This window comes from Silurus meridionalis, chromosome 19, assembly GCF_014805685.1.
Source record: "Silurus meridionalis isolate SWU-2019-XX chromosome 19, ASM1480568v1, whole genome shotgun sequence".
Taxonomy (NCBI): Eukaryota; Metazoa; Chordata; class Actinopteri; order Siluriformes; family Siluridae; genus Silurus; species Silurus meridionalis.
Genome location: NC_060902.1, coordinates 10305354 through 10328642, shown reverse-complemented (window position 1 = coordinate 10328642; position 23289 = coordinate 10305354). Strand labels below are relative to the sequence as shown.

The 23289-nt window shown below is 39.9% G+C and overlaps 1 protein-coding gene and 1 long non-coding RNA gene across 2 annotated transcripts; one reads left to right on the top strand and one right to left on the bottom strand.

Annotated features, from left to right (window-relative positions):
• Nucleotides 1–2770: 2770 nt before the first annotated feature.
• Nucleotides 2771–15950, bottom strand: LOC124402101 (NADH-cytochrome b5 reductase 3). The gene is made up of 9 exons (XM_046874771.1): nt 15791–15950; nt 12820–12966; nt 12478–12550; nt 10638–10744; nt 10390–10519; nt 10199–10282; nt 9998–10083; nt 3596–3695; nt 2771–3438 (listed from the first exon to the last, which is right to left on the bottom strand). The coding sequence occupies exons 1-9, from the start codon at nt 15803–15805 to the stop codon at nt 3266–3268; spliced, it is 915 nt and encodes a 304-aa protein (XP_046730727.1). The 5' UTR covers nt 15806–15950; the 3' UTR covers nt 2771–3265.
• On the top strand, nt 14724–19612 carry LOC124402102. The gene is made up of 3 exons (XR_006928662.1): nt 14724–15085; nt 17200–17265; nt 17761–19612. It is a non-coding gene; the product is annotated as an uncharacterized LOC124402102 (long non-coding RNA).
• The last annotated feature ends 3677 nt before the right edge of the window (nt 19613–23289 follow it).

The window sequence follows — 23289 nt, the reverse complement described above, 5'->3', positions numbered from 1 at the left end:
TTTTTAAACACTATTTTATTTAAGTCAGACCAGCAGAAACTGAATATATCACAAGGATTTCTGAAAAAATAACAAAACTAACTGAATAATATATTCAGAATCAAAAACTAAAGTGGCTTCTGCATCATAAAAGCTGTTGTGTTGAGCCCGTAAAAATGTTCCTTTCACAGCTTAAGTATGAAAACTATCAACAATGTACAACCGGGTTAGCTTCTAGCTTCGTCGAGGCATGAAGTTTCTGGAGGAGCTTCGACAGATTGGAGTTGCTGTTTATCGCAGTAGATACGACCTTCGAACCAGAAAGACACAGTTTACATTTGACTAAAACGTTTTTGTCTTTATGCTCAACTAAAGTGAAATAATGAGCCTATTTCCACTTTGAGAAACTCGTCTTGCTCTCGCCTTGATTCGCCATTACTGCCGCATAGTACAGTGCGTCTTCTTCGTGTTTACAGTGGTTCTCATCCACAAATCCTACAATGCTTCGCTGCTGTAAACAGGTCAGGCTGTAGGCCACACTTCAGCCAAAATTCATTCTTTCAAAAAAGTAACGGACATCGCACCATACGGTAACGGTAACAGGGTTACTTTATTTAAAAAGTAATGCGTTACAGTTTTAGGTTACTGTCAAAAGTAACTGTGTTATAGTAACGCATTAATAGTAACGCGTTATTGGCCAACACTGGTAATATGTGTACAGTAAATACAGCAGGGGGCTCAGAACACAACCCTGGGGAGCTCCAGTGCTAAGGGTGAGGGTGGATGAGGTGTGTTTACCCACCCATATGGAAAAGACAACGCGTAACCGGAGCAGTTGTGACGGCAGCCGACCTCACCGGTGCCATCTTGACCATTATATTGCAGTGGAGTTTTTTTTGAAGATTTTTTACAAACTTTTGGAAGGTGAGAAGATGCCTGAGGAAGGGAGAGGTCTGTGTGCTGGTACGGATGTTTTAAGAATAAGGGAGCTGTGCAGACCTCCAGTAACTACATGGGAATAAAGTTGATCAGTCACACCATGAAGCTTTGGGAAAGAGTAGTGGAAGCCAGGCTGAGAGAAGAGGTGACCTGTGAGCAAGGAGTGATTTGTGATAGAAGGGTATCTGCAAGAGTGAAAGGGAACGTTTATAGGACTGTGATGAGACCTGCTATGTTTTATGGTTTAGAGACAGTGGCATTGACTAAAAGACAGGAGGTGGAGCTGGAGTTAGCAGAGCTGAAGATGCTGAGATTTTCATTGAGAGTGAGGATGGACAGGATCAGAAATTAGTTTATTAGAGGGACAGCACATTTAGGTAGTTTTTGAGACAAGGTAAGAGAGGCGCAATTGAGATGGTTTGGTGGTTGAGGTGGTTTCTACATAGGTAGTTAAATGCTGAGAATGGAGCCACCAGGAAGAAGGAAAAGAGAAAGGCCAAGGAGGAGGTTTATGAATGTGGTGAGGGAAGACATGCAGGTGATGCAGGAAAGAGGCAGATGTAGAGGACAGGGTGGTATGGAGACGTATAAAAAAAAAGAGAAAGAGAAAGTGGGAGAACGGGTAAAAAGCTGGCGTTGACCACATGAGGTTCCCCCACCAGATAAAAACCAAGATAGTTAGTGCTCTTGATTATCTCCACGGAGGATCCATCAATGTACTGGGCTCTCCTAAAGTTCAAAGACAAGTTGTTGGCTTAACACCAGGCTGTTAACTGTTACACTTCCTCAGCTTCTCAGTCAGGTGCTGAGGGATGATTGTGTTGAATGCTAAACTGAAGTCTATCTATAGCATTCATTCATATGTGTCCTTATTGTACAGGGCCAGATGGAGAGTTGTGACGATGGCATCATCCATGGAACAGTTTGGATAATACACAAACTGCATCGTGTCCAATAAGGACGGTAGCTAAGTCTTGATGTGCCTAATGATAAGCCTCTCAAAGCATTTTTCACGATGGGTGTAAGTATGACAGGACAATGGTCATTGAGAGAGACTGTAGACTTATTTGGCAAGGGGACAGTGGTGGTTGTCTTGAGGCATGTAGGAAAAATATTGCTGCTTTAAGGGAAATCTTGAAGATGTCAGTGAAGACCTCCGCTAGCTGTTTCGACAGAGCACCTGGTCATTGGGAGGAGTGGTCTTCCTTGCCACTGCATTGTTCTGCAAACTGGGTGTAGAAATCATTTAGTACATTTGGGAGGAAGGTGTCACTGTCACAGGCAGGTGAAGTTGTCATGTAGTTCGTGAATGCGTAGATGTCCCCATACTGGAAGTGGCTGTGGATTTTCTGGTCGTGTGCATGCTTTGCCTCTCTAATGGCTCAGGACAGTTTGGCCTTTGCGGTTCTAATAGCCATCTTGTCCCCTGCTCTGAAGGCGGAGCCTCTAGCCTCTAGACACGCACACACTTTTGCAGGGTTTTTATGTGGTGATGGTGACCATCACCACAAAAAAACCCCTGCAAAAATGTGTGCATTTCTAGACGCACACACAGTAGCTGGTCACTGATGCCGTGTAATCCTCCAAGTTGGTGGAGTTGCCATTCGTTGCAGCGTCCCCAAACATGTACCAGTCAGAGCACTCAAAACATGAAGAGCAGAGGTGGCTCCTGCTGGCCAGGTTTTTACCTGTTTCAGAACCGGATTAGAACGGTCTGTATGTATAACTGACTACTAACACAACTGGATTATCCTGAAGAAATAATACTTTCTGTAAAGGATATTAAATAATCATGAATTTATATGAAAGTATGGATTAACCTTGCTAATTACTTCCAACATGATAATTGTAATAATTTTTTTAAATATTTTATTAATGGTTTTTGTTCATATTACAATTTGCAATAGTAAAAATAAATGCCAGTGTCCCTCTGTTTTATTTGTATATATTATTATGAAATAAATTCAGAGAGACTACAGTAACAATGAGTCTAACATAACAAAAGTAATTATTAAACAAACAAAACATTTAATGCATATCAGCATTAAGTTTGTGATTATTATATTTTGTATTGTTTGGAGCTATATTTGGTGTTTTGTTTCCCCAAATGGTCATGCAATATTTATAAAGGCACCAATCATATCAGAGTCGCAGTTTAAAGCAGCTACTATACTATACATTCATTCATAAGGACCAAATGGCTCATTTGGAATAGATGAAATCAGGGCTGAAGCTTGCAAAACATTTAAGATATGATACAATTGGATTCTAATGTTATAGTGGTGGGTTTCCTTTGTGAGTTTATTCATATTTATAGCAACTTTTGACTGAGCCCTGAGGCTACTGGTTAATAGGTAAAGCGTTGATTCTGAGTATAGCCCAACTTATCCAGATTGGGGTTGCAGGCAAACTGGATCATGGGAGGTGGTCCACACATGAGGATCAAACAGTCATCACTAGGGGCTGGAAGATGCTCCTTGATCATGTCAGCATCAACGAAGCCTTTACTGTACTCCCAGTCTACATTTAGGAGACACATGTGCATACATGCACACGCACACAAAAACACGAGCAAATTTAAAAAGTGTATAATTAAAAATAATTAAAAGTAATGACAAGAGAAATGCAAAAATTAAGCGATAGGAAAGTGGTAAAAAAGAGATAAGAGAAAGGGTACCTGCAGAAGCCTGGTCCACTGTGAACCACAGCTTAAATTTATCTGGATGTCTAGCTTGGATCTCTTCAAGCTCATCCCTTAGGAGAATATCCTTCTCAGTCTGTTGTATGTACACAGAGAATGAGAAAATGTTATTGAATGCATTCCTCTATTTAATCCCTTTATACTGGATACCAGCTGCTGTGATGAGAAACGTGATTAGCCATTTGGCATGATGTATTTTTCCAATATGAAAGCTACTAGCCATATAGCTACACTGTATTGTATGCAAAGTGGGAGCTGGTGATGTTCCCCCTAGACACACATGCGGACGCACACACACACACACACATTACATTTTATATTCCTAATCGATTTATTACTTTAAAGGTGCTTTGTGGCATTGTTAAAACTTAAAACAAAACAAAAAAAACTAAATTGAATTTTTATTACATGGCAAAACCAATAATAAGTACAATTACAAGAAGCATGTTTGGATAAACAATGAGCCTAATTTTCCAGCTGGATACATTATAAGAATAACAGGTCTATTTGGAAATTACTCATATGAGCATTTACAGAAGAACTCTAGTATTGATCATAAAAATGTTACAGTCTGGATGCAAGGGCCCAAATGCTTCTGTACCTCTTTCCAAATGGCAGGAAAGTGAAAAGTGTTTGTGAGGAGCATGTATGGTTAGCCACAATTCTGGTGGCTACAGACACAGTGCATGGTGTATATGTGCATAATGAAAGGAAGAGAGACCCCAATGATTTTCTCAGCTGTCCTTACTATCCGCTGTAGTGTCTATCAAGACCAGGCAGTGATGCAGCTGCTCAGGATGCTCGATAGTACATCTGCAAAAAGTTGTGAGGATGTGTGGTAGAAGCTGTGCCTTCCTCAGCTTTCTCAGTAAGCAGAGACGCTGCTGGGCTTTCCTTGTTGCAGAGCCGGTATTAAGGGACCAGGTGAGGTTCTCTGCCAGTTAAACACCAAGATATTTAGTGCTTTCCACAATCTCCAACAGCCATTTCTTTTGTTTTGTCTATGTTCAAAGACAGATTGTTGTTTACACAAGTCTGTTAACTTCTGCACCGTCTTTCTGTATGCTGACTCGTTGTTCTTGCTAATAAGACTCACCATGGTCATGGCATCAGCATACTTAATGAAGTGGTCCGAGCTGTGCATTGCTCACAGTTGTAAGTCAGCATGGTGAACTGCACAGCCCTGAGTGGCCCCAGTGCTCAGTGTGATGGTGTTGGAGATGCTGTTCAAGATCTGGACCACCTGAGGTCTTCCAGTCAAACAGTCCAAGATCAAGTTACAGAAGGAAATGTTCAGGGACAACAGGCTAAGCTTTCCAATCAGGTGTTAAGGAATAATAGTGGTGAATGCTGAACTGAAGCCTATGAACAGCATTTGTACGTATTAATTCTTGTTTTTCAAGTAAATCAAGGCCAGGTGAAATGTGATGGCTTCGTCAGTGGAGCATTTTGGGCGCTATGCAAACTGCAGTCAATCCAGCAGGGTGCCTCATGAGGAGCCTCTCTAAGCACTTTATGATGGTAGGAGTGAGTGCAATGGGACAGTAGTTATTAATGCAGGACACAAATAGTTGCTTTGGCACGAGGACAATGGTCACTGTCTTGAAACAGTTGGTCTGCACATCCTCTGAGCACTCTGCCAGGAATGTTGTCTGGTCCTTTTCGTGGGTTGGCTTTGCTTAGAGCTTTCCTCACATAAGCAGTGGAGAGACAAAGCACCTGGTCGTTGGAAGGAGTTATGGTCTTCCTCGCGGTCACGTAATTTTGTGCTTTGAATCGGGCGTAAAAAATCTGTTTAGCGAATCTGGAAGTGAGCCATCACTGTCACAGGCGGGTGATGTCCTGTAGTTGGTAATGGCTTGGAAGCCTTGCTACAAGCGCCATATGCCACCACTGTCCATGAAGTGTTTGTGGATAGTCTGGGCAACGCTTTGCCTCTTGGATGGACAGTTTGGCACTCACTATTCTTAGTATTCTTAGGGCCGCCTTGTCACCAGCCCTGATTGCAGAGTCTCAGGTCTTCAGGAGTGTACGTATATCTCCAGTTATCCACAGGTTTTGGTTGGGGTGTAAGATGATGTTCTTGGAGACGGTGACATGTGACACTTCTTGCTTCACCATCTCCACATTATCCATCCTTCTCTCTCTCTCTCTCTCTCTCTCTCTCTTATTTTCCTCATTTATCAGCTGCTCAAAAAAGTCCCTCCACCTTCTCAAAACACTCTCATCACTAGATAACACATTTCCATCTCCATCTTTTATTGCTCTAACTTGCAGCACATCCTTCCCAAATCGTTTGTTTTCTTCCTTAGTGTCCAACTTCACATAAAGCTCCTCATATGCCTTTTCCTTGGCCACATCCCTCTTTACTTGCTGCCGCATCTCCTTGTACTCCTGAATACTTTTCATATCACTCTGTCAATCCCAATTCTGTTTTGCCAACCTCTTTCTCCTTCATTATGATGGGTGTAAGATGCAGCAGACTCCAAACTCCAGACCCCAACCTGCCGTGCTTCTGCTTCCTCTATCATCTACCGGCCACCGGCATCAGACGACACCAAATTCCATTCACAGGAGGATCGAGGCAGTGCTAGATAACACTGGTGCTTACACTGGACACTTTGGACACAGTTTTGACATGTTCACTTAGTTGCCAGTTATTATGACAATAATGTCTGTATGTTGAGTTATTTTTAGGGGACAGTAAATCTGTAGATTTTTTTTCAATGCCATAGCCTTATAACCTTCTGCTTGTACCTTTACAACAGTGTCTGCACATTTTTCACTCACATAGCCTTTATATAATTTCACTGTACATATATATATAGAAAAAGTTATATATTATATTATATATTATAAACTATAATATAATACAGTGGAACCCGGTTACGTCGATGTCCTAGGGGGTCGCCAAAAAGCATTGAGGTAACCGATGATCGAGATAAACGAAAATCAAAATGGCGGCAATGTATTAACGTGCTTGAAATTTCTTTATGTACATGATGTGTGTTAATAAATGAGAATGTGCATGCACGTGTTTTTGAAGGTTTTTTTTTACACAACAGCGTTGCCGCGATTTGTTTGATGAAGGCATGCTATAAAAATACATACAGTGCATGTTTATTCCTTTGCCCCTTCAGCGTGGCAGGTGCTTTCTCGGCCGCTTTCTCTGAAGCTCCCGCGGCTTCAATCGCGCACATATGGTGCTCGTTTAGCATCATCACCAGCTCCTATTTAAACTTCCACACTCTCACTGTCCGTTATTGTTGGTATATGTTGGTTCACGGCGGTCGTTGTTATCGATCATTTGTATCCTGTTACGTGCCTTCCCACCGGCACTCTCTCAACGGCTGCGCTTTTCTTCCCAAAGCGCATCGCGGATCCCCCCCCCACAATCCTGCCGGTGTTCATTCTATGCTTTTGCTCATCCCACATTCCCCGCCGCCAAGCGCGGCTTTCGCCTCCCGTTCATCGCATAACATTTAACAACAAAAGGCATATGTGCACTAACTAACAGCAGAGATTCACCAGTTGTCAGGAATCCACCTGCCACGCCTTCTTCAGAGGCTGTCATTGCCTCCGCGCGCTAACAAGCTCGCAGCGCAAATCATGCACAGCTGAAGCGCGTTACTCACTCACTCCCGGCTCCCATATAAACCGCTCACTCACCCACACTCGGGGTCCGTTATTATATGGGTTCATGCGTGGTCGTGTGTATGCTGCACCTGCTACATACCGTCTCCTCCCGGACTCCTCGCTCACTCCACGGCTGCGTTTTCCTTCCCCAGCGCACCTCGGACTTTCGACGCTTCCCCGTCGCTTCCTCTGCGCCGCGCTTCCTCGATAACGCACCGTTGATGTTATTATTGCCGGATTATCCCGATCTACGTGGCTATTTTGTGTTGGCTCTGCCTTTGTTAAATAAAGTTACTCCGGCTTCCGCCTCCGCACCACGCCTAACACCAGTATACAATACAACACCTGTAGCAGCTGTAAGACTTGATTTTTCCGCCACTTCCGCGAGTTCTTCTGCGGCTGCACCGAGTTAACCGACGTTAAATGGCAAATTCTTCCCCCCTTTTGCTAGAGATATTAGGGATACTAGGGTTTTATCGGGTTGAAATAACCGATAAAAAATGCTAAGACAAAGCGAGGATTTGGCGGTTCCACTTCAAAAACGTTGACTTAATAGGGTTGTCGAGGTAACCGAGGGCGAGATAACCGGGTTCCACTGTATATAAATATGTAAGTATGTGTACAGCATGTGTGTGTTTATATATATATATATATATATATATGTACACATACACACACACAAACCCGAATCCAAAAAAGTTGGGACAAATTGTGAATAAAAAAGGAATGCAATAATTAACAAATCTCATAAACTTGTTTTATTCATGATAGAATATAGATAAAATATCAAATGTTGAAAGTGAGACATTTTGAAATGTCATGCCAAATATTGGCTCATTTTGGATTTCATGAGAGCTACACATTCCAAAAAAGGTGGGACAGGTAGCAATAAGAGGCCAGAAAAGTTAAATGTACATACAGCTGGAACAGCTGAAGAACCTATTTGCAATTTATGAGGTCAATTGGCAACATGATTGGGTATAAAAAGAGCCTCTTAGAGTGACAGTGTCTCTCAGAAGTCAAGATGGGCAGAGGATCACCAATTCCCCCAATGCTGCGGCGAAAAATAGTGAAGCAATATCAGAAAGACGTTTCTCAGAGAAAAACTGCAAAGAGTTTGAAGTTATCATCATCTACAGTGCATAATATCATCCAAAGATTCAGAGAATCTGGAACAATCTCTATGCGTAAGGGTCAAGGCCGGAAAACCATACTGGATGCCTGTGATCTTCGGGCCCTTAGACGACACTGCATCACATACAGGAATGCTACTTTAATGGAAATCACAACATGGGCTCAGGAATACTTCCAGAAAACATTGTCGGTGAACACAATCCACCGTGCCAGTCGGCGTTGCCGGCTAAAACTCTATAGGTAAAAAATGAAGCCATATCTAAACATGATCCAAAAGCGCAGGCGTTTTCTCTGGGCCAAGGCTCATTTAAAATGGACTGTGGCAAAGTGGAAAACTGTTCCGGGTCAGACACATCAAAATTTGAAGTTCTTTTTGGAAGACTGGGATGCCATGTCATCCAGACTAAAGAGGATAAGGACAATCCAAGTTGCTATCAGCGCTCAGTTCAAAAGCCTGCATCTCTGATGGTATGGGGTTGCATGAGTGCGTGTAGCATGAGCAGCTTACACATCTGGAAAGACACCATCAATGCTGAAAGGTATATCCAAGTTCTAGAACAACATATGCTCCCATCCAGACGTAGTTTCTTTCAGGGAAGACCTTGCATTTCCCAACATGACAATGCCAGACCACATACTGCATCAATTACAACATCATGGCTGTGTAGAAGAAGGATCCGGGTACTGAAATGGCCAGCCTGCAGTCCAGATCTTTCACCCATAGAAAACATTTGGCGCATCATAAAGAGGAAGATGCAACAAAAGAAGACCTAAGACAGTTGAGCAACTAGAAGCCTGTATTAGACAAGAATGGGACAACATTCCTATTCCTAAACTTGAGCAACTTAAGTCTCCCCAGTCCCCAGTCGTTTGCAGACTGTTATAAAAAGAGTGGATGCCACACAGTGGTAAACATGGCCTTGTCCCAACTTTTTTGAGATGTGTTGATGCCATGAAATTTAAAATCAACTTATTTTACCCTTAAAATGATAAATTTTCTCAGTTTAAACATTTGATATGTCATCTATGTTGTATTCTCAATAAAATATTAAAAATTTTTTATTTGAAACTTCCACATCATTGCATTCCTTTTTTTATTCACAATTTGTACAGTGTCCCAACTTTTTTGGAATCGGGTTTATATATATATATATATATATATATATATATATATATATATATATATATATATATACACACACACACACATACATACACACACACACACACACACACACACACACACACACACATGCTGTACATATACTTATATATTTATCTGCACTTGTCAATTTGCACAATTGCTACTGTGTACTATGCAATTACAATAAAGTTGTCTCTATCTACTTATACAAGCTGCACATTGACTGCTCTAAAATATCGCCAAGTTTTATTTTTCTAGTATTTTCCCTTGAGAAGATATACTAGAATGTTTGCTAAAATGTAAAAGGTGTACTCACTTTTTGTGAGACAATGAATGAATCAACAATTTAAAAAAAAAAGGGTCAATTCAGAGGACGTTTTTTGTTTGGTGTGCCTAATGCAAACATTTACAACCAATATTACTAAACAGCAAGTAAGGCCCAGTGGTTTCATCAAGCAACATACTTGGTTTGCAAACAGCATGCTGCACTTAGTTGAATCAGTAGGGTTCTTCATAATGCCACGGATTAGCTGCAGCATAGGAGTAACACCTATATAAATGAATGGAAAACAACGACTCATCATAAATTATTCAGGTTCAGAATCATTCACTCTGTTCTTTTCTACAAAAAAAGGTACATAGTACAGTTTTTGTGTATATAATACCTGTTCCACCAGCAATGAGACCCAGTGAGCTGGGCTTCTTTATTTCAGGTAGGGATTTCTTATCAGCCTGTATAGAAAACTGCCCTGTTAGTTTAAAGTGAACATAAAAAAAAAACATAAAGTGAGAGAACAGTAAATGACAATGTTATTTTAAAAATTCTATTACCCACACAAACAGTAATAAGGCTTACCATTCCCTTTATACTCAAGTAAGCCTCCTGGTCCTCTAACATCAATCATATCCCCAAGCTTCAAGCTCTCTAGGTATTGAGACATCTTTCCTCCTTCAGGAAACTTAGGGTTGACATTCCTGAAGTAGATCTGTAAAGTAATATGAAAATATTTCATTTCTATTTCTTTTTTTCTTTGCTAATTATTGTTATCACAATGAACATGAAAACTAAGTTAAGATCAGCTTGGGGAAATGTGTAAACATTACCTTAACAACCAGATCAACAAATCCCTTGTCATCATCACTGGAGACAGGGGTGTAAGGACGCACAATCAGGCCTCCATTAATCCGGGCAGAAAGGTACACGTGTTTTCCTTGAAATAACAAGTAGCGTTTTGTCACAAAACTACATCAAGACAAGTTAAGACAAGACATTTTATATATATATATATATCAGAATCAGAATCAGAATCAGGTTTATTGGCCAAGTGTGTTGACACACACAAGGAATTTGGTTCCAGCTGTTTGTTACTCTCAAAAGTACAGACATAAATAAGAACCTATACATGACAAAACAGACACAACAAGACAAAAACAGACTATACAAGACAATACAGACAATATGAGACAGTATAGACAGTGGAACCCGGTTATATCGATGTCCTAGGGGGTTGCCAAAAATCATCGAGATAACCGATGTTCGAGATAAACGAAAATCAATATGGCGGCAATACATTTACGCGCTTGAAATTTCTTTATGTACATGATGTGCGTTAATAAATGAGAATGTGCATGCACGTGCTTTTGAAGGAGTTTTTTACACAACAGCGTTGCCGCGATTTGTTTGATGAAGGCATGCTATAAAAATACATACAGTACATGTTTATCTGTCAGGAATCCACCTGCCACGCCCCCTTCGGCGTGGCAGGTGCTTTCTCGGCCGCTTTCTCTGAAGCTCCCGGCTTCAATCGCGCACATTTGGTGCTCGTTTAGCATCATCACCAGCTCCTATTTAAACTTCCACACTCTCACCGTCCGTTATTGTTGGTATATGTTGGTTCACGGCGGTCGTTGTTATCGCTCATGCGTATCCCGGTACGTGTCTTCCCACCGGCACTCTCTCAACGGCTGCTCTTTTCTTTCCAAAGCGCATCGCGGATTCCCCCCTCATTCTATGCTTTTGCTGCTCATCACACGTTTTCCCGTGTGCCGTTCAGCGCCGCGCTTCTACTTTCGCCTCCTGTTCATCGCAACATTTAACAACAAAAGGCATATGTGCACTAACTAACAGCAGAGATCCACCAGTATACAATACAACACCTGTAGCAGCTGTAAGGCTTAATTTTTCCGCGAGTCCTTCTGCGGCTGCACCGAGATAACCGACGTTACATGGCAAATTTTTCCCCCCTTGTGCTCGAGATATCAGGGTTCGGTGTATATATGTATGTATATATACATATACAGTCGAACCCACTTATCTCGACCTCGGTTAACTCGCCAACCCTATTAAGTCAACGTTTTTGAAGTGGAACCGCCAAATTCTCGCTTTGTCTTAGCATTTTTTAATCGGTTATGTCGATTATTCCATTTTTATCCGTTGCTGCCCAGCGCTGCGCTTTCCATAGCGCGGATCCGTGGATTCTTTACACGAACTGTCTCTGCTTTCACAGAACTTCGTGGACCGCGCTCCCGGAGCGCACCACTGGATATTACTGCTTCGCTACAAGTATTGGTGGATTATCTCCTGGGTATTCTTAATAAACTTTGTTTGCGTTTACTTCGGCTTCCGCCTCCTTATCCGCATTACAGGTTATCTGGATCCGCATGACCAATCAATCAAATCGCGGCAACGCTGTTGTGTAAAAAAACACCAAAAACACGTGCATGCACATTCTCATTTATTAATGCACATCATGTACATAACGGAATTTCAAGCATGTTAATATATTGCCGCCATATTGGTTTTCGATTATCTCGATCATCGGTTATCTCGGCGCTTTTGGGCGTCCCCTAGGCCAGTGACATAACCGGGTATTTATATATATATATATATATATATATATATATATATATATATATATATATATATATATATTATACCACTTACCTACAGGCAGGCCTATTATATGCAGTGGGCTTGGTAGGGCAAAACGGAACCTGCGTGTGTCGTGGCTAATAAACTGAGACAAAATAGCATTTAACTCAGCACAACAGAATGAAAAAAATGCATGTCTGCCATATATTGCCTAGTAAAGGGTAATTAAAATTGTATAGCATGCAATCATATGTAATCATATGAAATTGTGAGCTCTCAGGTTTATGAACAATGTAGAAAAGGCCCGCATATGAATGTTATACTGTGTTATTTATAAACCTTGGGCAATGAAATGGCACAGGTTTGACAATAAAGAACAAACAGTAAATATGAAATGTATAGATGGTACAATACCTCTTTGTCAATAAGTCTCAGTTTATATTTTTCAGAAGGATCAAGCAAGGTGATGAGTGGTTTCTTTTTTTTGCCAAGGTACAAGTATCCTAGTAGTGCAACAGTTGAGAACACTAGCACTCCAGCTGTGACTGCTACAGTAGTAGTCTGAAAAAAGATATTGTATAAGCACTCCACATAAAACTTCGAAACCATTTGCTTATTTAGAGTTACCACAGGCAAGAAACTTTAAATATAAAAAAACAGGAAAAGTAGTGTGCATATGTATGCTCAAATGTACGTTTCTATCTATTTGTGTTGTTAGTAGATGTTTGACTCCTCTATGCGAATGAGGCCTTATATGGACTGTATGAACATGTGTAGTGTATTAACTATATACAGTCCTTCAAAAAAATTTTTACTTGCTGCTTGCTACCAATAACCTGTTTTACGTGCTGGGCCAAATCTTGACATCAGTCCTACTTTTTGAGTTGATTGATGCCTGGCTTTGATTTAAGTAAAAACTGGCAATGACTACAATGGTGTTTATGAAATTCAAATTTTTTACCATCAACTGCTAAATAAAAAAGTCAAAGGTTGCACATTTTCTTTTTTTCTACTACACAGCAAATAACCAACAAAATAGCCAACCCCTGAAATAAAAAGCTGTGTCATCACTGTGGGGTTGATCCCAGAAACAGATACCCAATTAGTCTTGCTATGAAATGTAAATGTACATATGTTTATCTTGTGCTCAAATAAAATTTTTTTAAGTAATACCACCTAGACCACATCAGCATTTTTGTGAAACCCTAAAGGACTATGATCAACAATTAACCTGTTTCGGGGTGCCACCCTTTTGGGACTCACCTAAATGTGCCCTACCAAAGATATAATGGTAACAGTTCCTGACAATGTGATACATACACAATTTGGATATCTTAGGAAAGAAGAGATTGGGTTGTACTATCAATCATCCAGAGTTAATATTGCTTAAAAAGAGAATAAGTTGAATTGCCTCAAATAAACATGTCCTGCATTGACATTTTTTTTTAAACATGAAATCAGTACTGGAGCCATCCAGAAACGTAATGGTTTGAAAGCCACATGTCATGAGTATATTAATGGTTAGTTAAATAGACTAAAAGAAGCATTAAAGTAAATAATTTTTAATAATAATATTATGTAATAAAAATAATTTATTTTAAAAAATTGTAAACGGATTACACAAGTTACTCAAGGAATCGTTTTAGGCCTACTTATAACCGTTATTCTCATATATACCTCCTCCAATCTACAATCCCCTTCTTGCCGTCTGTGTCTCTAGAATGTGCGTATGCAGGGCTCAGAGTTTACTTACAGGCATAGACATACTCCCATCAAGTTTGTTTTTTATAAATCACAACCTTTGTGTGGAAAGTTGCGTTTGCATCTTTCCATAATTGTCTTGTGCGTTTGCCACATTTATAAATAGATTTAAAACTGACAACAAAAGAAATGTTAGTATCAGTCCTACTTAGACAATTCTATTCTTTGGGGATAAAGATCAGACATAGATGAATCATATAAGTACCTAGGTATCACAAAGATAAATTCTAATTCTTTTATATTACAAAAGTGTGCCAAATACTCAAGAAAGAGGTTTTTTTTTCGCTACAGTTTTCATTCGACCACCATCACTGCAAACCTCAACATCATTTAGCTGTATTAAATGGACATTTGGTGCTACCCAGATGAGGATGGGTTCCCTCTTGAGTGTGGTTCCTCTCAAAGTTTTTTCCTTATGCCATCTCAGGGAGTTTTCCTTGCCACAGTCTTGATAACTTATTAAAATAAACTATCTTAGCCATTTTTTTTTTACCACATTATCTGTGTAAAACTGCTTTGAAACAAGGTCCATTGCTATAAAACTAAAAATGAATTGAATAGATAAAAAATTTAATTATAAAAAACCAACACAACACAAATTAATTCATGATGTCCTTTTTTTACTCAAATACAAAAACAATAATGAACTTCAGTAAAAAATGAGCTCAACTCTCAACTGTGCTCAACTGAGACTATGGTTTTCACTCTCGCTATGTAAAACAATTGGAGCTCAGGTCAAATTTTTCGCATATTCTTCCTCATTTGGCGTGTATCCCTTGTACAGGCAGCATTTGTGCACACGTACTGTTTACTATAGTATTGTGACCATGTTCTCATTGAAGGAGATTCTCCTTCCAAGCAATAACCCTCCTCTCTGTTCTCTCGTCTCCCTCATGCCAGCTATGACTTTTTTGCCCAGGTAAAGTGCAGGTTAATTTGTAAGAATGTTTTAGCATTGTTATTTGTTTCAGATACATTAGGGACAATAATGTGTAAATAAAATACCATTAGAAATTATTTTTTTTATGAATATTGGTTTGTGTGGAATGGATTTTCTGAGCTAGAGCTCTTAGTTAGAGCTACATTATTTCTTATGGGGAAATTAGCTTTGCCTTGCGAATTTTCCCAATGATAATGTTACTTTAAAACATTTACAAAAATATTTTGTCTCTATGCTCTATGTTGAGTATGGTTTCACTAATAAAAAACATACATTTGCATAAAGCATCCATGTTTGTCAATGCCCATGTTGATCAGAGTATTAAAAACGTAAAAAGTATTAATGTAATACATTAATACATACATAATACATAAGGTACATTTTGAACTGATAAAAATGTATCACGATTAAATATTTCAATCGATTGACAGCCATAAAAATAAATAAAGATAAATATTAAAAAAAAAATATATATATATATATATATATGAAAAATAAGATTAGAATGTGAAATATTGTTAAAAGTTAACGAATATTTTGTTACGAGTACCAATATACTGGCCAACATGTTCTGGGGGGGAAAAAACCGTCACTCTACATTACTTTACAGCCAAAAGATCAAAATTAGCCCTAATCCTCTGCCAGATCTGCATAAACTATCTACCCAGATAGGTTTTTACTTACCATGGAGTACGCCATTACAGATAACCAGGATTGCCAGAAAATATTTTTTTACACAATGCGCAAAACTAAACGGATGCATTAAACAGTAGGTGTGGCAGGACTAAGACTGTAACAGCCTGTGACTCAGCTGACGCCTTCGGCAGCGAAATAGGCGTCGAAGAACATCGTTACTGCGTGTGATTTGCGCAATGTCCACTGTATTTGATATTCTGTTTAATAGCATGGTCGCCATGTATATCTTTATATAGAATGTATATATTTAATCTGTAAAAAGTGTAAAAAGTACCTGAAAAATCATACTGAGAAAAACTTAGATACCTTACTGCAAAACGTACTCCATTACAAGTTAAAAGTCACCATTTCCAATATGACGAGTAAAAGTTTAATTTTACTCATATTGAATGTACGCTCAAAGATACACTAGTCATCAACTCCAAGACACGTTAGTGAAAAGCTCACAGTTGATTTGTGGGGTTTTATTTCCCAAAAAAATCAATAATTTAATTAAGCAATCGATCGAAAAAGCAGAATAAATAAGGTACGGCAAAATAAGGTACACCTGCTGTGCAAAATGTAATTCATAACGGCCATTGTCAGTTAAAATATAGTGGAGTAAAAAGTACATATATTAAATAATAAATGTAACTGAGAAGAGAGCAAAAGTTAATATCTTTAAAACTTAGTTAAACAAGAAAGTAGCTAAAATTACTTAAATACAGTAAAAAAAAAAAGTTAATTTACTCAAATACTTTACCCCACTGTTATCTCCTAGGAAAGGCACCTAAAATTTAGGTGTCCTTGGTGTAGACATTATGATACCTGTTATTTTTGACGATTGTCAAAATGTGGTGCATTTGAGAAAATGTACCTTAATTTAATGTGTAAATTAAATGTAACAGAACTTTAGCCATATACCAAATAGTAAATGATTTGATATTTAAATATTAAAGAAAATCATGTTATTTTAGAAAAATCTGACGTTTGAAAAGATAATATAATAACATAATATTTTATATTATAATAATAATATATTTGATTGATGTGGGGTGGCCTAATTGTTGTTTATCAAGAATATCAAAATTATTGTTTTACTCTTTTTAATTTACTTGCTGAAAGCTGACTGAATGATTGTAATTACCTAGTAATTATATGACACCTTTAAAACTGTACCTACTATGAAAGCACTTTATAACCAGCAGGAGACCAAAACCTCTAGATATTGTTCTGTCTGGATGGACAGAAAAAATTATCACACCATGTTTCATAAAAGAAAAAGGATATACACCTATGCAGCATTAGTCTCCTGTTTCCCTCAGCAAAAATCCTTACAGATTCATTCAGTATTTGTTATGTATTTTTCATGTACAAAGATCACTTAATTCCTTTTTCTTTCATGCAACATGATATAGGCGGTGAGGATTCTTGACAGTGTGGAGAAGGAACTCTCTCATGCTGCTGAAAACACCAATTCCCAGGTTTTCTGCCAAGGTCATGTGTGCACTGCCAAAAAAGATTGCATGGAGGGAATGCACCATATGTGCAGCTATTAGCCAGCAAGGCATCCACCATTTCTTTGCCACCTTTGTTTAAAAGAACACCACCCTACAATCAATTTCCTGGACACTATACATGATATGATTACTTTAACTGAGCAGAGGGGTGGCAGTTCATCCACCACCCTCAATTAATTGTTCTATACCTCCCACAATATTTCCTATTCTAAAACCCAATTGTGTATTAGGTATGGTGAAGAAGGGTACATGATTCATGAATGATTTTTGCAGTTTCTGTTTAGAGAGTTGGAAGAATGGGCCAAAGACTGTGTGTAAACGGTTGGAAAAAAAAACTGTAAAACTCAGTGGTGGGCCGTTAGGGGCAACAAGGCCATCAGATTCAATCAGAATTACTGACTTATATTTTAAAAGATTTTTGTCTATCCTCTTCATTTCATTTCTCTTCTTTTCACCTAGATGTGCTGCTTCTAGGATCAGAGCAACTGAGTTTTCAGCCATCATGTGCCATCATAATTTTTCAGCCATTAAGTTAAGCCTTATGTGATCCAAGATGGCGCCGCAGATGGCAGCCTCGGCACGACTGTCTCTAGTACTTTCTTTCTTTTTGTTTATTGTCTGTGTGTTTGGTTACCCTACCCTGATAACTTACACTAGAGGAGAACAGTTTTTACAAACCTCTAGGAGCTCTTAGTTGGAGGAGCAGCTGTTCTCTATGGTACATGAAGGAGACACTTACATCAGGCGGATCGCATAACGGAGCTATCAGGCAAAAAGAAAAGGCAGCGGAATCTGCTTTTACATAAACAAATATTGGTGTACAGATGTCACAGTGCTGGATAAATACTGCAGCCCAAACTTGGATTCACTGTTCATAAACTGTAAACCATTTTATTCACCACGGGAATTTTCCTCATTCATTCTGACTGGAGTTTACATCTCACTGCAGGCCAACGTGAGTGATGCACTGCAAAACCTGGCATTTCAAATATCCGGCTTGGAGCAGAAACACCCAGATTCTCTTTTTATTATCCATAGAGACTTTAACAGAGCAAAACTAATACTTGAACATTCAAAATACAGGCAGCATATTAATTGTCCCACAAGAGAGAAAAACACACTGGATCAATGCTACACCATTCTTAAGGATGCATATCACTCTGTACCCTGGGGGAGCTTTAGAGAACTCCGATCACTGCTTGGTTCATCTTATTCCAACATACAAAACAGTGAAGAGATGGACCAGTGAGGCAAAGCGGGAACCAAAAGACTGCTTTGACTGCACTGATTTTGAGGCTGGAACTGGCAGCCTGGATGAACTGACTGACACTGTGACATCTTACATCAGTTTTTGTGATGACGTGTGTGTGTGCCAACCAAAACCTTCTGCAAATTCAGTAACAACAAGCCATGGTTCACAGCCAAAATGAAAAAACAGAGGGGAGGACAAAGCACTGTACTTTCAGGCCAGGAACCTACTGACAAAAGAGATCAGAATAGCCAAAAGAAGCTACTCTGAAAAGCTGAAAAGCAGGTTTTCAGCTACGATCCTGAATCAGTGTGGAAAGGCCTGCAATATATCGCAAACTACAGGACACCCCCTCCCCACTGAAGCAAACAAAGACCTGGCTGACAACCTCAACACCTTAGGTTCACACTGCAGGTTCAAAAACAATATCTTCACACCTCTCATCCAACCCAGCCCACTGTCTGCCCGCATCACACCTCTGGGAACCCCTCTAACAACTCCTCCCAGCACTCAAGTTGCGCTCACGATTTGTGAAGAGGATGTGTATCGGCTCTTTCAGAGACAGAAGACAAGGAAAGCTCCCGGCCCAGACGGTGTCTCCCCCTCCTGTCTCAACGCATGTGCTGACCAACTGGCTCCTATCTTCACCTATATCTTCAACAGATCAGCTGTGTGAGGTCCCCTCCTGTTTTAAAGTCTCCACAATCATACCGGCCCCCAAGAAATCCTCCATTACTGGACTGAATGACTACAGGCCTGTTACCCTGACATCTGTCATCATGAAGACCTTTAAAAAGCTGGTATTGGCCCACTTAAAGATCCCAGCTGCTGGATCCCCAACAGTTTGCCTACAGAGCAAACAGATCGGTGGATGGGGCTGCACTACATTCTGCAACACTTTGACTGCCCAGGAACATATGCCTGGATTCTGTTTGTCGACTTCAGTTCGGCTTTCAATACAATAATTCCAGGAATTCTTCACATTTCAAACTCCTAAACCTCACTATACCCCCTGCCATCTGTCAGTGAATCACCAGCTTCCTGACAGGCAGAAAACAACAGGTGAGACTTGGAGGTATTACATTTACATTTACGGCTTTATCCAGATCGCTGTACAAAAGTGCTTTGAGTCTCTAGCAATGAATAAATCTACAATAGTACGGCAGATTAAAAACTTAATATAAATATAACTCTTGAATTCTACAAGGCAAACTTGAAAAGTGCTATTTTAAGTGTTTCATGAAGGTCTTCAATCGTCGCTTGAAGATAGTCAGGGACTCTGTACGGACATTTAGGGGAAGTTCATTCCACCATCTCGGTGCCAGAACAGAGAAGAGACCTCCAATATTCGGACAGCACTGGTGCTCCTCAGAGATGTGTCCGCTCTCCACTGCTTTTCTCCCTCTATACGAACGACTGCACATCAGGTGACCCAACTGTTAAACTCCTGAAATTTGTAGATGACACCACACTCATCTAACTCATCCAAGATGGCGACAAGTCTGCATATGAGCAGGAGGTGTAGCAGCTGGTGCTATGGTGCAGTCAGAACAACCTAGACATAAACACACTGAAAACTGTGGAGATGATAATGGACTTTAGGAAACACTTTTCAACACTACTCCCCCTCACAATATCCTACAGCCCTGTGTTATCTGTGGAGAACTTCAAGTTTCTGGGCACTACCATTACCCAAGACCTAAAATGGGAATCCAACATAAACTCCATTCTCAAAAGGCCCAGCAGAGGATTTACTTTCTATGCCAATTAAGGAAGTACCACAGGGGCTGTTGATGCAGTTCTGTCATATAATCTGTATCCCTGTTTAATACTCATACTGTCTATATTGTTTTACATTGTCTATTTTGTCTTGTATAGTCTGTTTTTGTCTTGTATAGTCTGTTTTTGTCTTGTCTAGTCTGTTTTGTCTTGTATAGTCCAAGCTAAATGTATAGTTTTATTTATGTCTGTACTTTGAGTCACTAACAGCTGGAACCAAATTCCTTACTGGCCAACACACCTGATAAACCTGATTCTTATTCTGATTCTGATCACATCACATTTTGCCAGGGTCAAAGAAATCTGCTGTAAGCCTTCAGAGTCAGCACTACAGGTACCTGTAGCACAAAGTAAATGTTGCTCAAAACTGTCATTTTATTATGTTAATATTGATGCTTCTGCTAAAGATGATACAGTATATGTGGTGTAGCTGTGGCTCCAGTGGGAGAAGACCTGTTTAATTGTGTTTATTAGGGTTCATTGTGTTGGCTTTTTTTATTGCATTCAATCTTGCTTTATGAGATACTTGTCTGTGATGCAATGCTCTTATATACTGCATACATGGTGTCATAATGATGGTATTAAGAAGTGGATTGTTTCTGGTAGGACACAACTGAAGGCCTAGGTGTGAAATGCACGTCCCAATTGGTAAAAGTAATAGTGATCCCTTTTGGTCACTCTAATGTACTCATTTAGGCTTTCATATAAACTCTATGGAAGGATATTTTTAAAAGGAATTGCAAATTGTATTTAATTGCAATATTGCATTTTCCATATTTGGACGCATAAATAGTGACATAATCCAAATCTTGCAAAATTTATTTGCAACTGTATTTCCCGTGTCTTGCAAATTGTGACCATGTCATATATACAAAGGAGGAGAAGGAGAGGAGGAAGACGTCTACAAAGACAGCAGGAAAAGGAGAAGTGGAGGGGAGTGGAGGTTCGGGTTGGTACAGTTGTGTTCAAAATTATTCAACCCCCAATGCTGTAAATGGTTTTAGGGAATTTAGTGTACATTTGTAATTGTATTCAGAATGAAATTCTACAAGGACTTCTTAAAGAACCATATGCAACTAAAATGACATCAATTAGTTTTGTAATACAGTTGGTAGAGCATTTTCACATTTAGCTCCTAAACTCTGGAATAGTCTTCCTGACGGTGTTCGGGGCTCAGATACACTCTCCCAGTTTAAGTGTAGATTAAAAACATATCTTTTTAGCAAAGCCTACACATAACATACGTCTCACATCATAACCTTGTGCTCCAGAACATCTGATCACATGCACATTATCAACTTGTGCTGTTAATATCATGAACAGCAGCTACGCTAATTCCTCTCCACTGCTTCTCTTTCTCCCCATCCCGAGACACCCTGAGGTTTGGCCAGCTCAGTCACCTCCCACCTCGTGATGATTACGGACCTTTGAAGAAGTAGATGCGAACTCACAAACATCCCGAACCATCTAGAGGCGTACCAGTGCCATTTGGATCCCGCTACATGTGTGGAGTTTTGACATTGGACCTCCTGGAGTGTTTAAAGGCTCTGGCATGGAGAAGCTGATGCTGGATCTGTGGTGATCACAAATGCTGAGCTCATAAAACTCGGAGCTACTAACCATATAAACTGTATAAGACTGCAGAAAGAACATCACTTATAATCTTATACTCCAGTAATCATGTTAGTTCTCACTGTCCAGTGTTCTTTATTGTTGAAAGATTTATGATCAAACTCTTGATGTCACCCAGATGAGGATGGGTTCCCTTTTTGAGTCTGGTTCCTCTCAAGGTTTCTTCCTCATAACATCTAAGGGAGTTTTTCCTTGCCACAGTCGCCACGGCTTGCTCATCAGGGACAAATTCACACCATTCACCATCACTGTTGATTTGTGTAAAGCTGCTTTGAGACAATGTCTGTTGTGAAAAGCGCTATACAAATAAACTTGACTTGAAACTTGACTTGTAAATGTTTCTTTTGTGAATTCTTCATTGACATAATTATTCAACCCCTTAAAGACTACCACTCTGAAGAACAGAGGTTCAATGAAGTGTTTTCAATCAGGTATTGAAAACACCTGTGGATATCAGGGAGCAGCAATAAAGCCTAATAAGCACCAATTAGGCAGCTTTAAAATGACTGTGATACTCAGCTCCTTCTAGACATTTACTGGTGTGGTTACAAACATGGTGAGGTCAAGAGAATGGTCCAGGAAGACAAGAGAACAGGTGATTACTCTTCACAGGAAGGGCAATGGCTATAAGAAGATTGCAAAGATGTTAAACATACCAAGAGACACCATAGGAAGCATCATTCGCAAATTCAAGGCAAAGGGCACTGTTGAAACGCTACCTGGTCGTGGCAGAAAGAAGATGCTGACTTTGACTGCTGTGCGCTACCTGAAGCGTAGAGTGGAGAAAAGTCCCGTGTGACTGCTGAGGAACTGAGAAAAGATTTGTCAGATGTGGGTACTGAAGTTTCTGCTCAGACAATACGGCGCACCCTGCGTAATGAAGGCCTCCATGCCAGAACTCCCAGGCGCACCCCCTTGCTGTCCCCAAAGAATAAGAAGAGTCGACTGCAGTATGCCAAAAGTCATGTGGACAAACCACAGAAGTTTTGGGATAGTGTTCTGTGGACTGATGAAACAAAATTAGAACTGTTTGGGCCCATGGATCAACGCTATGTTTGGAGGAGGAAGAACAAGGCCTATGAAGAAAAGAACACCTTGCCTACTGTGAAGCATGGCGGGGGGTCAATCATGCTTTGGGGCTGTTTTGCTTCTGCAGGTACTGGGAAGCTTCAGTGTGTAAGGTACCATGAATTCTCTTCAGTACCAGGAGATATTGAATGACAATGTGATGCAGTCCGTCACAAACCTGAGGCTTGGAAGACGTTGGACCTTTCAACAGGACAATGATCCCAAGCATACCTCCAAGTCCACTAGAGCATGGTTGCAGA